Raw genomic sequence first — 14,435 nt, 5'->3', positions numbered from 1 at the left:
CTATCTAGGATGTTTCATTCTTTATTTGTGACATCATCAGCCTACCTGAGCACTCAGCTAGCACACTGTCTATATATTAGCTGATTCTTTGTAAAATAACTTTACTTTTAATGTATGTTGTGTTCTATATTTAGTAATACAAATATTCATGTTTCCCTGTGTCTTTTCAACTATAGGAGTTCTTTGTACGTAGTTTTTCTCAGATCTCTTGTGTAATCCAGGGATGTGAAACTTTAACACATCTCTACTTGACATTTGTGGCATTTCATTAGTGATTTGTAATAAAACAAGTAATGTCTTCCTATAATGATTCCCATTTCATTGTTCTGACCTATGTCATCATATCGCTGATTGAATTTAAAGGTTTATTGGATCAAGGTGAACGTAGGGGCCGTATGGGTCCAGTTTTGTCTCTAATACTGCCTATTACAGCAGTTGTTGCCAATGCCAGGCACTTTTAATGGAAAAAGAGATTTTGACATTATGTCTTATACTACTCGGACAGTGACTGCCTTTTTTATCACACAGATGAAACATAGAGACGGACTATTCTTCACTGTAATGTGCCGCACATTCTGTACTCATCAATTCTGAAAGTTGACAGAGACGTTGACCAGAATGGGGCAGAGATTAATCTCTCCATTCTCCCTCTCCATGTCCTCCTTTAACTTAATTAGGTGTGTGTGTGTGTGTGTCTTAATGATATCAATTTGAATGTATCCCAATTCAAAACCCTGTTTGTCATAATGAGCCTTTTGTTTATCCAGCTGTTTCACAATTTGGCAATTCAACATCAGCCTATATTCAGGGCTCTGCAGGTTTCAACAGGTACAATTTAAGAGCTTTTTCTTTTTCTTTAAGACCATTACGAATGGAATTTAAGACCTGTTTCACGTCCATACTGGCAAAAACAGAACAAAGGATATGAGGAAAATTAATATTGCCTCTATGTCAGTCTTTATTTTGTTAGTAGTTTAGTTGCAGAATGATCAATACATTTTTTTTTCCAAAAGCCAATTTAAAAGCGAAACTGAAAAATGCAATTTATCCAAGTAAAACAAAATCCTTAATATATTTGACATCCTTTTTGTAAATCGTCTTAAATCTTTTGCATCAACATGACAATTTAAATTCACATTAATCACAGAGCACCAACATCAACTGTGGAAGGGAGTTCTGATTGATACTGTATATAAACGCACACCAAGTCTTGAGACGTCTTCCTATTCCTCTTTAAGGTTTACCATATTCCATTAAGTCCAGGTGGCAAAACCAAAAGATACAGAAGGTTTATCAGCCTAAATCTTAAAATGCGTCAGTAAGTTGTTGCGTCACGTCCCACCTGACCGACACCCTGAATGCTGTCTTCATTTGTCCAAATGAAATGATTTCAGGTGTTAATCTTATCACCACCAACAACCCCACAAGCCACTGAGATTGTTAATGACACACGCTGTAACAATGAGAAAAACGAGAATTTCCAGGCAACAACTTTTTAATTATATTTTCTAAAAGAACAGTTTGGAAAATGAAAATTTATTTGCTTTCTTGCTAGGAGTATCCTCTGAATATGAAGTTACAGCCGTCTTAGCATAGCAGACTGGAAGCAAAGGGAAACGGCCCAAAATGAACAAAATTCCCCTACCAGCCCATGCATCATATTTACTTTATTTATTTATTTTTTCTTGACCGGACACAATGAATTCTTGTCTTATTGTCACATTGCAAGGGCAATCAGCAGACACTCCAATTTTCTCATCTAGATCTCGGCAAGAAAATGAATAAGCATATTTTCATCAGATCAGATTTCCATCAAATCCATGCATCTGATTATTCCATGCCCCTCTACCATGGTCTTTTACGCTCCTCATTGTACGTGGCTTTGGTCTTTGATCCATGCTTGCAAATGCACCAAGCTTTTATAGATGGATGAGGAATGATTGCTGATTGAAGAGTTGTGCAAAGGACAGGTGCATTAGAGATGAATAATTATGCAAGTAAATTTTATCAGCTGTGAATAGATGTTTTTCTTTTGTTTTACAGTTAATCCAACAGAGTCCTGGGTCTTTCTGTGAGATCTGTGGTTGAAAAACGTTTTGCAAAGGCTTAACATTTGCAAGAGAAAACTTATGCTGTGCTAAGAAGGTGATGGTAAGATCAAGAAGATCCCAGTCTCATTAAGCGTGTCTTAGCCATCGAGAAACTGTAAATTCAACTATGAAAACAGTGCAGCTTACTCCAGAGATCTGTTGGCCAACTTCTTCCTTGTCCTTATCCATCTGCAGCCAGGATGGTTCTGTTTGGTGGCACACATTGTGACATGTCATAGGTCAGCCGCCAAAGGTGCGTTAATTGGGTGGATTTTTTTTATACTAGTGGAGAATTGCCATTTTAAGATATGTTGACATTTCAGCGAATATTGCACATCCGTACATCCACCACAGAACAGAAATCAATCATTGCTAATTGCTGGCCACATTGTGGGCCTAGAGTGTTTCTTGACTGCAACCAAAGTGTTGCCTGTAGGATACCTAATCTGTAACTCACCACCTGTGAAGAATCTCACAACAAGAGATGAAAAGAAACTGTGTAATCTCTCCTGAGAGTCATACAAATTGGCACTCAACTATCTGTTCGGTCTCTGTTGTGTAGCTGGCTTATCATGCAGTGATAAGTTCCCCTTTCAAAGATAAACCAGAAGAGGTTCTTGTAATGACTGAGATTGGACCAGGCCCCAAAATAGCAACACACAAGTGAGCTAAGATATTGTTCTCTCCCCGCAGTGACAGGACCATCGAAGCGTACATTTTGCCAGTTTTCTGCTGAGTACTTAGTTGCTTTGAATTCTGGGGATGATTCTGGTGGTTAGTGGCATCCAGCGGCGATGTTGCAACCAACTGATAACCCCTCCACTCACCCTCCCCTTCCAAGCATGTAGGAGAACCTGTGGCCCAGAAACTTGCAATAAACACAAAAGGCCCTATCTAGAGTGTTTGGTTTGTCCGTTCTGAGCTATACATTGCGGTTCAAAATGGCAGACTGAAGAGGACCTGCTCCGTCTTAGTGTGGGAGGGCTACTTTACCAGTTAATTTACCTAATTACCTGTTAAAATGTCATCAGTATCCTCATCCATGTATCACAATATTAAAGTAACTTGATTACTTTCCATTATTTTTGGATTACCGCAACAACAAATATCCCATTAAAGACGAGAAAATTTTTAAATAAAAGAAGTGATTTAAGTGTATTCTATAAGACAGAACAGAACAATGGAAACCAAGAAGAAAATTGATGTATTTAATGCAAGGAATTACTATTCTTTATTTATGGTGGAAGCAACATGCCGTAAAACTCATGAAACTCGGCACAATGTTACAAGAAATGTACATATTCTGTTGGTCCCGCACATACCTACGATCCCACCATACCCCAAATCCAACAGGAAGTCAGTCGATTGACTTCAGATTTAATCAGTGCAATCCGAAGACCATGATGATAAGTTTTTGTCACAGGAAGTGTCTTTGGCGTGTCAACAGATTTCCATAAGAAATTTGTCATACCTTTATTGTACTTGTAATTGTCCAATCTCTACCAACCTTCAGCTGCCTAAAAAAAATCCCGTCCTGAACACATCTTCATGCCAATATTCAGTCATACTCATAGCGCCACCATACAGAAAAACAAGAAGTTATAACTTATAACGTGTACACGGTCCAGTGGCAATGGAACTTCACGTTTGATAAGAGTCTTATCCTGAACACATCTATATAATAATTACTGCTTGCAGCTTTAATTCAAAATTGTAAACCTGCCAATTGTAATCCCAATTTTAATTAATTGTAACTGTAGTCTGAAAAAACTGTAATCCATTAGTTACATTCATGATTCATGATTATGTAACTAATTTACATGTAATCCATTACTCCCCAAGTGTGCTCCCTCTGTATATAAAAACAGCTCACAGTGATTCTTATTTCAGGTGATTATATACTGATGAAAACAGACCTATGGATATTATATTCCATTCCTGACAACCGATCCTCCTAAACACTGGACCTTTTTAAGAAGCTGCTAGTAAACCAGCAGCCACAAATTACAGCAGTAGCCATTACCAACAGGGACTGCCGTTGACTATTCAAACACATCACTGAGAAGTAATGTTCATGTCCCACAGCGAGGAGCCATACACTTTACAATGGCTGTGAGGATGCATGAGTGTATCGAGGGCTATAAACTAGACTTGTGTTGATTTTGGCGAATTCAGTGTTTTTATCGTTGTCTGATGGTTATGTAGTTACTGCTGGCTGTACAACAAATTGCCCTTCAGGGACAATAAAGATCTATGATCCTTGACTTTTTTTTCTTCTTTGGTTTCAGCCAAGTACAGCTGGCAGTATGTCTCAAAGGATGGAAATGACAACTGACTACTCAACTACAGACACACAGCACAGTGAGAACATGAACAGGAGGGAGGGAGATGTGAGAGAGCGAGAGAACTTGGCGCTACATAGACAGACACATTTTAATGTGATAGACAGTTCAAAGTTAAAAATTTCATATGGAGCAGCTTTTTGTCTTATCTAGATGGGTCTTTGTTTTTGTATTTTATAATTTATTTTTGTAGCACTCTGTTCCATGTTGCGTATATTAATAAATCCATATAAATAATAAACATTTGATATAATGTTTGTATTTACATTAGTAATTTGTTTTACACATAATTTGGTAATAAATTAATTTAAGCAACAAAAAATCTGAGGAGCCACTTCGGAGCCGAGTCAAAAGAACTGGCTCTCTAAAAAAAAACAGAATTCCCATCACTAAGTTTGGTCGATTTCGAAACTTTTATTGGCATGATGTAACGCTGTACATATTGCCAAAGCAAGCATTTGGAATTAAAAATAATAATAGTAACAATAAAGGAAAACAATATTTACAACAAATTAATTATAATTATACTGTTGGTAATACTGTAACTATGATTGACTCCATCACAATCACAGTCACAATCAATCTCAGTCAATTAGTAATTAATAACAATCAATTAAAACAGCAGTAAAGTAACTCTCTCTCAATCTGGTCCTTTAAGTAGCATATTTGATCTGCTACTGATGGGTTTAGACTCTTCAGGTCTGGGTAGATTAATGTGGTGTTTTAGGATGACTGAGGAAAATGTGCAGTGTTTTTTTTGGGTGTTCTGTGTGTCAAGTTTAACTTGGCCCAACCTAGTCTGTGTCGGTCACCTACTGTATCTAATGTTGTATGGGCTTACACTCGCATATCTGGTGTATTGTGTGTTAGATACTTGTAATACCCTAGTTCCTGTAGTGGAAAAAGCTGTGATTATTTTCAACTGGCTATGAATTATGTCTGTGCGTTGGCAAAATAAAAAAGGTTATAATTACGGGGTTGAGATCCTCTGGCCACCTCTGCCACAGCTTATAGACATGCCTGTTCCATTCACAAACCTTAAAACAAACATCTGACTGGTAAAAGGAAAATGGTGTTAGAGTTAGTAATTCAGTTGAGGATTGTATTTTAGAGTTAAATACTCACATCACAATTATAACAACGACAGTGGCGAATGATATTGTTACAAACGGAACAGGTCACGTTCCTGAAGCGATCCACATGACGAAAATGTAGATCTAGAGTGATGTAAAGTTCACATGAATTCTGAAATGACAGTTCACACTGAACATTGTCATGAATTTGGGCCACTTGTGCCTGCAGTGTGAACGTAGCCTAAGAGAATTTGTTCTAACTTCCCAAACTTTTTTACCTCTTTGCCAAACTAGACCCTAATTACTTCTATACTTCTACAATGTATCCTGTGGTTTTAGTGACATTACATATTGCCTATGGATATTTCCTTCATGCTAGCCAAGGTGTTTTCAAGGCTGATTTATTCAAAGCCTGTCGTCATTCAATTTGAGCCTGCGGCAGTGGAGATGAATTGTTGCTTTGGCTGATTACTGAGTCTGCAACCTGAAACCTGTTTTTAGAATCCTTTCAGAATGATTCCTCTTGAACAGCAGGTGACCTGTACTGCAGTTCAAAAACAAACAATGCCAAAGATACAATCAGTGGCAGTTCTATCTTGAATGACAACCTGGGCGAGACCCCCATCGAGCGCCCCCAATTTAAAAAATAAAGAAATAAAAAATTCTGCACAAACTGTTGTGTTTTATTATAACAACATAAGTGAGGCAAATAATTTGATTTAACTATTGCACAAATCCTTCATCAGAACAATTTGATTTAACTATTGCACTTGGAACAGGAAACACACTTTTTAAGGTGCACAATCTCTACCTCCAACATTGCCAACAGACAATGAACACAGTTCTGCACAAAATATGACAGTATAAGTTATCAGAACTTAGAGAATCACAAGGACACCCATAAATATACACTATATACATAAATGTGCCAAAATATATACAATCATATATAAAAAAGAGCAGTGAGCAACAATAATATATAATATTACACATAATGTACAAATAATATATAGAATAAATATTCTAAATAGTACAAAATCACCTTGGTGACTACATAATCGTTTTGTATTACCTATTTTTGTTAGCCATTTCACACAATTCAGAAAAACAAAAATGTGCATGAACTATAGGCTCTGTATTTATTATATTATGAATGACATAACATAGACTTACAGTGGATCCCCCGTTCCCCCACTTGTCTGTTCCATTAGGGAGATTCAGAGGTGAAACCGCCACTGGATACAATCCAAAACAGACATAACATATTCTTATGTATTCATATATTAAGGCACTTGCTCAGAGAATACATGCTGTTTTGTAGCCAGCATTAATTACTTTTATACCTTGACGTGTAGAAATTACAGGTTGAGCACTTCTTCTCTACTATTTGCACTGTGCTGCTGTGTCATAGTTGAATTCATCCCACAGGGGATCAATAAAGGAACATCTTATCTTTCATTCAGTCAGTTTTCACGCAGGAAGACAGTGATGCAGATTTTACAGCTGAGATATTCACTGCTGTGCAGAGTTAAACAGTCAGTGTTCATACTGTTCAATTCATACTGGTTTCAAGGCCCAACACCAGCGGCGCTTTCAGACAGGAGCTAAATTAACTATTTTAACCTGAGGTGAGGTTTGAGTCAATTCCTGCAGAGGCAATGTGAATCTAATTTCACCAAGAAAAATCTATTGAATGTAGTGACAGCTGTGATGGAATTGTATTGACAGAAAGGAGAAGGAGGGCTGAGCTCGTGTTGAAGAGACTGCGAAACCCTCTGCAGGACAGTTTGACCTGCAGTCCTCTGATACTGTGTACTGTCATCAATCTCAGCAGTGTGGATAAAAATGCAGCTGTAGATGAAAGAAAAGGAAAAACTGAATGACAAGCAGAACAACTTAATTAAAGGAGATACTTTACACACACAGTTCATTTCCCCTCTAATACTTGTGTTGTGTGTTGTATTTTTTCTGTTGTTGATTTTTGGTCATATTTAAAAATGCTATTATCTATGAGGGCATTTGCTCGGCATCTGACTTTTGTTTTTGTTATTCAAAGGTGATCTGTTCAGTACAAACAGGAACTGCTATTAACTGAAACAGCATGCTCTCCATAAGGCAGATTTACTGACATGCATACAAATTGGCTAAAAATGTAGCACTGTAGATAGTATTAAGTTCAATATTCAGACAGGTTCATCTGCAGTAACCATTCATCAGTTTTATAAGTTTCATCATACAGTGCTGGAAAAACCTGACTGATGTCCTACAACTTCTATTTTTACCTCATGATCCCATATCCTGGCCTGGCACCTTGACCGAAACTGATGAACTGAAGTTAGTGACAGTCTCAAAAGTGCCTTCAAAATGGCCAAGAGAGCTTTTTAGATTTTTGTTAATAGCTTTTTCTTATTTTTTATTTTTTAAGTCATAGACCACTCAGACCCACTTTATTGTGATCTGGAGATATTTTTAGATTCAGTGTGTTCCAAGGATATCATTATCTCTGATGTCAATAGAGACTAAATGTAAAATCATAAAAAAGATGGTACCTTTAATTCCCGAACTAAGTATCATCAAGTTTTCAGTATTAAAGTCATCCAGTGTGTACACCATGTGCAAATTCCTGCTAATAGCTCATTTTCAGCACCAACTGTCCCAATTTTTCCATTGTCTCAGTTTTGTCTGAGGGGGGTCAGTGTCAGACTCTGAAAATCCCTGATTTAGTTGATGGTTGGATATTATGTAATTTTGCATATTATGCTGGTGACTAAATCTATAAATATACATATGAGGAGTATAAATTAGCAGGGTTTCCACATGTCCTGGAAAACCTGGAAATTTCAATTCGTTTTCCAGTCATCAAAACACCTGGGAATTTATTAAAATGCCCAAATATCCTGGAAATAATGTGTTTTTACTCCTTACAAAGATCTCTTTATTTAACCTGAATGTGTACTTTGTTTAAATCTCGACTGTTTGGTAAACCAGCTTTGATGTGTCATACTGCGCAGCTCCCATCTCAGTCCATCTAGCTGTTCACACTAGACGCGAGTGGAAAAGACTAAAAAGTAAATTCTTTCCGGACCACCAAGCGAAATTCTGAGAGGCCCAGTGGATGCGGTCATATACTGTAAAATCCTTGAAAATGATTTCTTAAGGAGAGAAAAACACAACCCTAGATCATGCAAACCGAGTTTCATATGAATCCATGAAGCTGGAAACTAATTGACATATTGTTTCATATGAATCCATGAAGCTGGAAACTAATTGACATATTGAAATTTCTTTGATAGCTTAAGATCAGCAAAGTCCGTAGATGATCCTGAGGTTTTTGAGAAAATGTTTTTAAAGAAGTCTTATTTAGAAAAGATGCAAATCAGATCATTTGAGGGATTAAGATGATTAAAGAATTTTGACTCAGGCTCCTGGTTAGCTCAGTCAGTAGAGCTGGCCTTGCTGCAGCGGTCCAGGGTTCGAATCGGACCTGCGGCCCTTTGCTGCATGTCGTCGCCTCTCTCTGTCCCCCTTTCCTGTCTATCTTCAGCTGTCTCTATCAAATAAAGGCAATAAAAGGCCAAAAAGATAACTTTCCAAAAATATATATACATATATATATATATGTACATATATATTATTATAGTGCCACCTTGAGGTCAGTGAGTGTATCTGAGTAGTGGGTGCAATTTGCAACCTGGTCTTTCTAGGTATTAGTTTTTGCTGCATGAACAAGAACAAGAGGGATCCAGCAGCCTGGACCCCTAATAAAATAAGATCAGATTGATTTAAAAACAACCATCAGGTAAAAACAGGAGAAAGATGAGAAAAAGAAAAAAAGATGAGTCTTAAGATGTTGTATGTGGGTATAATTTACAATGGCTGCCTCTCTGTGCCTTTTAGTTCTGACCTCAGGAGTCAGATGATCTCAGGGACATCGCAGGCTCATATGTCTTAACCATGTGGGACAGATAAGACCAGGCAGAGTCATTCACTGATTTTAAAAACCAATAAAATAATTTTAAAATGAATTCTGTGACAGACAGGCAACCATGTACAGATTTTAAGATCGGAGCAATGTGGGCTCTCTGTCAGCTTTACGATGATTAACTAACTAATGGCTTTATTATACACAGCAGACAGACAGTAGTCCAGCCTGTATGGAGTTAGATTTGTGTCTTTATTACATGCGAGAAAATAGATGATCTGAGAGAAAAAAAAATGTTTGAGAGAAAAAGTTATCACACTGATAGCAAAAAAGGATTTTATGAGAGAAAAAATATTTGAGAGAAAAAAAAGTTTTGGGAGAAAGTATTTTCTCATAGAACATAAAAAAAATATAAATTAATAAAAATCTCTCTCAAAATACTTTTTTTTTAAAACTCTCAATATATATTTTTTTGCTATCAGGGTGAAAACATTTTCTCTCAAAAAAATGTGTTCAAAACGTTTTTCTTCCTGCTCTCAAAACCTAAGTCTTTGCTCTCGATGCAATTTCTTGCTCTCGTGTCTCTCGCTGTGAAAATAATGTCATGGGCGGGGCCACGTTCCTATTGGCCAGTCGGGTGAGAATCGTCTAGGCCTGGAGTCGAACTGAATCACTACACCACTGTCGATTCACAGGCATAGATGCTTAGTTGAGCGAGGAGACTCCAATGTTTTGGTAAGATGATGACACACACAACTCGATGGGTAGCTGAGCAAGTTGGTAATCAAAATCATTCCCATCATAGGAATGACTGTGTAGCCCTAACAGGTTAGAGAGTAACAGATCAGAGGTATTAAAGGATGTTTAACAGGTTAGAGAGTAACAGATCTTTTTTTTTCACAGAAAAAAATTTTAAAATGTAAAATTTATATTTTTTATGTTCTCTGAGAAAATAATTTCTCTCAAAAATTTTTTTAGTCTCAAATATTATTTTTTACTATTGGTATGAAAACCTTTTCTCTCAAATATTTTTTCTCATAAAATGCTTTTTCTCTCAAACATTTTTTTTCTCTCAGATCATTTATTTTCTCGCATGTAATAAAGGCACAAATCTAACTCCATAAGCCTGCTGGAGATAAAAGCATGTATTAACTTTGCCAGCCTGGGAGAGAAACTGTGGAATTCCTTAAGTGATAGAAGGACCCTTCAGTCACATTTCTAATGTGGTTTCAAACCTTAGGTCAGAGTCAATAACACCAGGGTTTCTGACCTGTTCCTTGGTGTTAAGTGTGAAAAATACGGCTGCCTCGCACGCCTGCTGTGTCCACACCAGCAGCGTTTCTGCTGCTGCCAACTCTGTCTTTCTACACTAAATTTGCATTGGATTAATACAATTAAAATTCTGTCCACAGAAATGCTAGAGTTCTTAATCTGAAACAGATACAGGAGGTGTTGAGTTTTTTTCATGTCTGTGGCATATTCTACAGATATAGATGTTAGAACTGTAGTGTATGTTGCTGGTTTAATGTCCATATGACCACGAAACAGATTTGTTTATGCTGGGAACCGTGTGTAAATAAACATCATTCACCTTCATTCATGTGACGAGAGTAATGTAAGCACAGAGTGGTTTGTGAGGTAGGTACATAAACAATCATGTCGAACTATGCACCATCCTTTATAGGGGATGAAGGTGTGGACCCAAATGCAAGACAGATTCAGAGATTGGTGAAGTTAAGTTGTTTTTATTCCAGAAAGGGGGTTATGGCGATGATGAGAGGGTTGAGGAGACGGCTTACTGAAGATGGCAGGCTCACAGGCAGGCAGAAGGGTGAGGAGTAATCTGCAGATGGCTGGTTGTTAGGCTGGCACGAAGTAGATGGAGCAATGGGGTAGATGTACTGTTAGCTTGATGGGTTGAGTGCAGAAAGGTGTGTGAAGCAGAGCTGGAAGGCAGGCTGAAAATCACACCTACAACACACAGACAGGAGACACAAGGGATGGGGAAACACCAGGAAAAGGCAAGGATACAGCCCTGCCATGACACCATCAAATCTAAAATCTAAAGTTTGGAAGACATTTGAATTCTATAGGAAGGAAGGGAAGTTGGACAAAGATATGTCCATTTGTAAGATCTGTTGGACAGCAGTTAAGCACAGCGGTAGCCAGCAGATCTTTTTGCTCACCTGGTGAGACGGCATGGTGATACCTGTGCAGGTGATGAGGAGTCTGCAGATGCTAAAACAGTTAGCACAAGCAACAACACGCAAGACACGGGTATTAAACACATAACAGCCAGACCTTAGCTCCAGCTGGGTGAGGTCTACGATAATTATGGCAGAAAGTCTTTCTGTCTGTCTGTTGGAAAGCAATAAACACAATGACATGAAATCCTTAAATGAAATTGTTAAATAATTTTTTTTTGGATTTCCTGGTATTTTATAAAAATATATGTGTTTGAAGGTAAGCAATGTCACTTTTATATTATATAATTGGCTTATTTTAATTTTGAATGGAAAATAAATGTCTACACACTGGATTGTTCCATGTAATTAAATGCATCATCCCTGAATCGTGTTGTTGCCCATGTATCTAGGTAGGTATTGGATCGTCTTTGAGCTGTGAGTTTGCTGTTTATCCGGACAGAGTTCATGCAATATATCATCCTTCTATTTATTACATGATGCTCAATCATCCTTATTTGCTAATGTAACTTTAATCAACTTATTCAAGTATATATGTTTTAATCATTGGTAGATTGATTTGATTGATAGAAAACATAACATATCTTCAGGAGAGATGCACACCTCTAATAAACAGATATCCACAACTTCACTCTTATTCATGCAACTTCAGGATTTTAATTTCAACTACACTGGAATACATTTCAAAATAATTTCCCAGTTGATATGCTGGGGAAATTTATACAGTAAGTACACATTGTCACTGGGTTGTTTAGCATGATTGGATGGTGGCACATGACCTCTTTATCTCTCTCTCTCTCTCTCTCTCTCTCTCTCTCTCTCTCTCTCTCTATATATCTATATATATATATATATATATATAATCAAGGTTGATTGATTGTATTGTGGGCCTATATGTGTGTGTAAAACAGAGTGAAAAAAGAATTAGCATAAAGTACATGTCATTATTTTCTCTATTCCTTTATAACCTTTATTGTTCAGCCTGATTCTTAAACATTCACATTCTTATCCTCTGAACACTGTGCACAATTTCTGCATCAGCTCGATATTTCTTTGTGTGCTCCTTATCTGTCTACTATGCTTTGGTTTCTGATGCTATCTCTCTGTCTCTTGTGTCCAGGAGCGGTGGTAATTGCCTTTGTGGTCTGCTGGCTACCCTATCACACACGCCGCCTCATGTTCTGCTACATCTCCAACTGGTCCGAGTGAGTAACGATTCTTCTCAGCCTCTCACGCCAGAGAACCTCCAGTGGTCTGTTTGCTCATTTGATCTCTGAAACACACAGATGCTGCATATAGTATACACACACAGACCTTTGCATGCATGATCACACACTTTAACACATGCGCAAACCCTTACACGCGTGCGCACACACACACACACACACACACACACACACACACACACAAAATATTAGCTATAGCCATCATTTAGAGGGTCATCAGTGGGGAGCAGGACAGATACATCTTCCTGATTAGATTGCCTTCATTTAACATTCTCATCCACTCACTCACTCTCTTTCTCTCTCTCTCTGTCACTCTCTCTCTCGCTCTCTCTCTCTCTCTCTCCTCTAACGATTAGTCCCTCCAAACTATATATTGTTTCCCTAATTAAATGCAACAGACACCATTTTAGTAAATGGATGCTGGCGCTGGGGAAGCCTCTTCCTTCTCCTCTATATGAAGGATTTAAATGTGGGAACGGAAATTCCTACATCTTCAGCTAAACTACTACTTACTGTAAAGACACCCCCTTTTTAGTCAATCAGACACACAAACCACAAGGCGTCGGTTTGAATTTATGCAAAAAGTGTCAACATATTTAATTTCTAATTCCACATTCCAAAGACATCCTGCAGGCAGTAATTCCAGCAGAAGAAACACTAATGTTGTGTTGACACAGGAGGCGTTTCAGCAGCGTTTTTCAGTTGTACGTCTGATGTGCATCTGACGGAGTCGATACACTCCTATTTTTAACCTAGACAGCATATTCTTATCGATACATTTTTTTTTGGTTTATGTATAAATATTAGGCTCTTACTGCTGCCAAAACGCAAGTGACCTACACTCAATATTGTGCCTACATGCATCCTGTGTAGACCATTCACAATATATATATTGGACAGAGGTTCAGGGTCCGAAAAGTGAAGCCAACGCGGAAGTGTCTTAATCCTGCATTCTATGTAAAGGCCAGCAGGGGGAGCTCCATTGGCTGATCCACTTTACAGTAAAATAGACAATAAAGCAGGGTATGCTTTTGGGCGTGGCTACCTTGTGATTGACAGATCATTCTCAGTGAGTCTGTCTCAACATGCTGATCAAATATGAACCAAGATTCTGTTACTGCGTTGCCATTTCCTCTCTTAAAATCGTTTCAGAAACATATTTTAGTGTGCTGTTTATCTGGAATACGAGATTGTGTGTGACCAGGCGAGCAGCCATTGTTTCCTGCAACGGACAATTCGAAACTGAGTAGCTAATGAGAGCAGCTCAACTCGCAGTATGTCACATCGCTGGCTCTGACCAACTGTTGTTAATTTTGAGTAAACAGTCACACACGTCGTCACACACACCTAGGGCTCTATCTTGCACTGAGCGCAATTGACTTTGTACACTGGCGCTTGTATAATTCCTATTTTGCACTCGATGCGCATTGGAATTTTCCCTCCACTGATGCACGTCCTTAAATTAGGGAATGAACTTGCGCTCCGGGGGGCGGTTCAGCGAAAAGAGGAGGCGTGTTCCGGCGCAAACGTTCCCTGGAGCTATTTTGCTGTTTCAGAAAACAATTCCACCACAGACCA

General features: G+C 38.0%; 1 protein-coding gene across 1 annotated transcript in view; it reads left to right on the top strand.

The window, feature by feature from the left end:
* Positions 1–14,435, top strand: part of ntsr1 (neurotensin receptor 1 (high affinity)) — a 65,292-nt gene that overhangs the window by 36,630 nt on the left and 14,227 nt on the right. Inside the window, exon 3 of the mRNA XM_051425826.1 lies at positions 12,752–12,836. Coding sequence (XP_051281786.1) covers positions 12,752–12,836 — 85 coding nt within the window. The remainder of the gene's footprint in view (positions 1–12,751; positions 12,837–14,435) is intronic.

The sequence above is a fragment of the Dicentrarchus labrax genome, unplaced genomic scaffold, assembly GCF_905237075.1.
Source record: "Dicentrarchus labrax unplaced genomic scaffold, dlabrax2021, whole genome shotgun sequence".
Classification (NCBI taxonomy): Eukaryota; Metazoa; Chordata; class Actinopteri; family Moronidae; genus Dicentrarchus; species Dicentrarchus labrax.
Note: the sequence above shows the minus strand (reverse complement) of the source record. Positions and strands in the feature narration are given on the sequence as shown.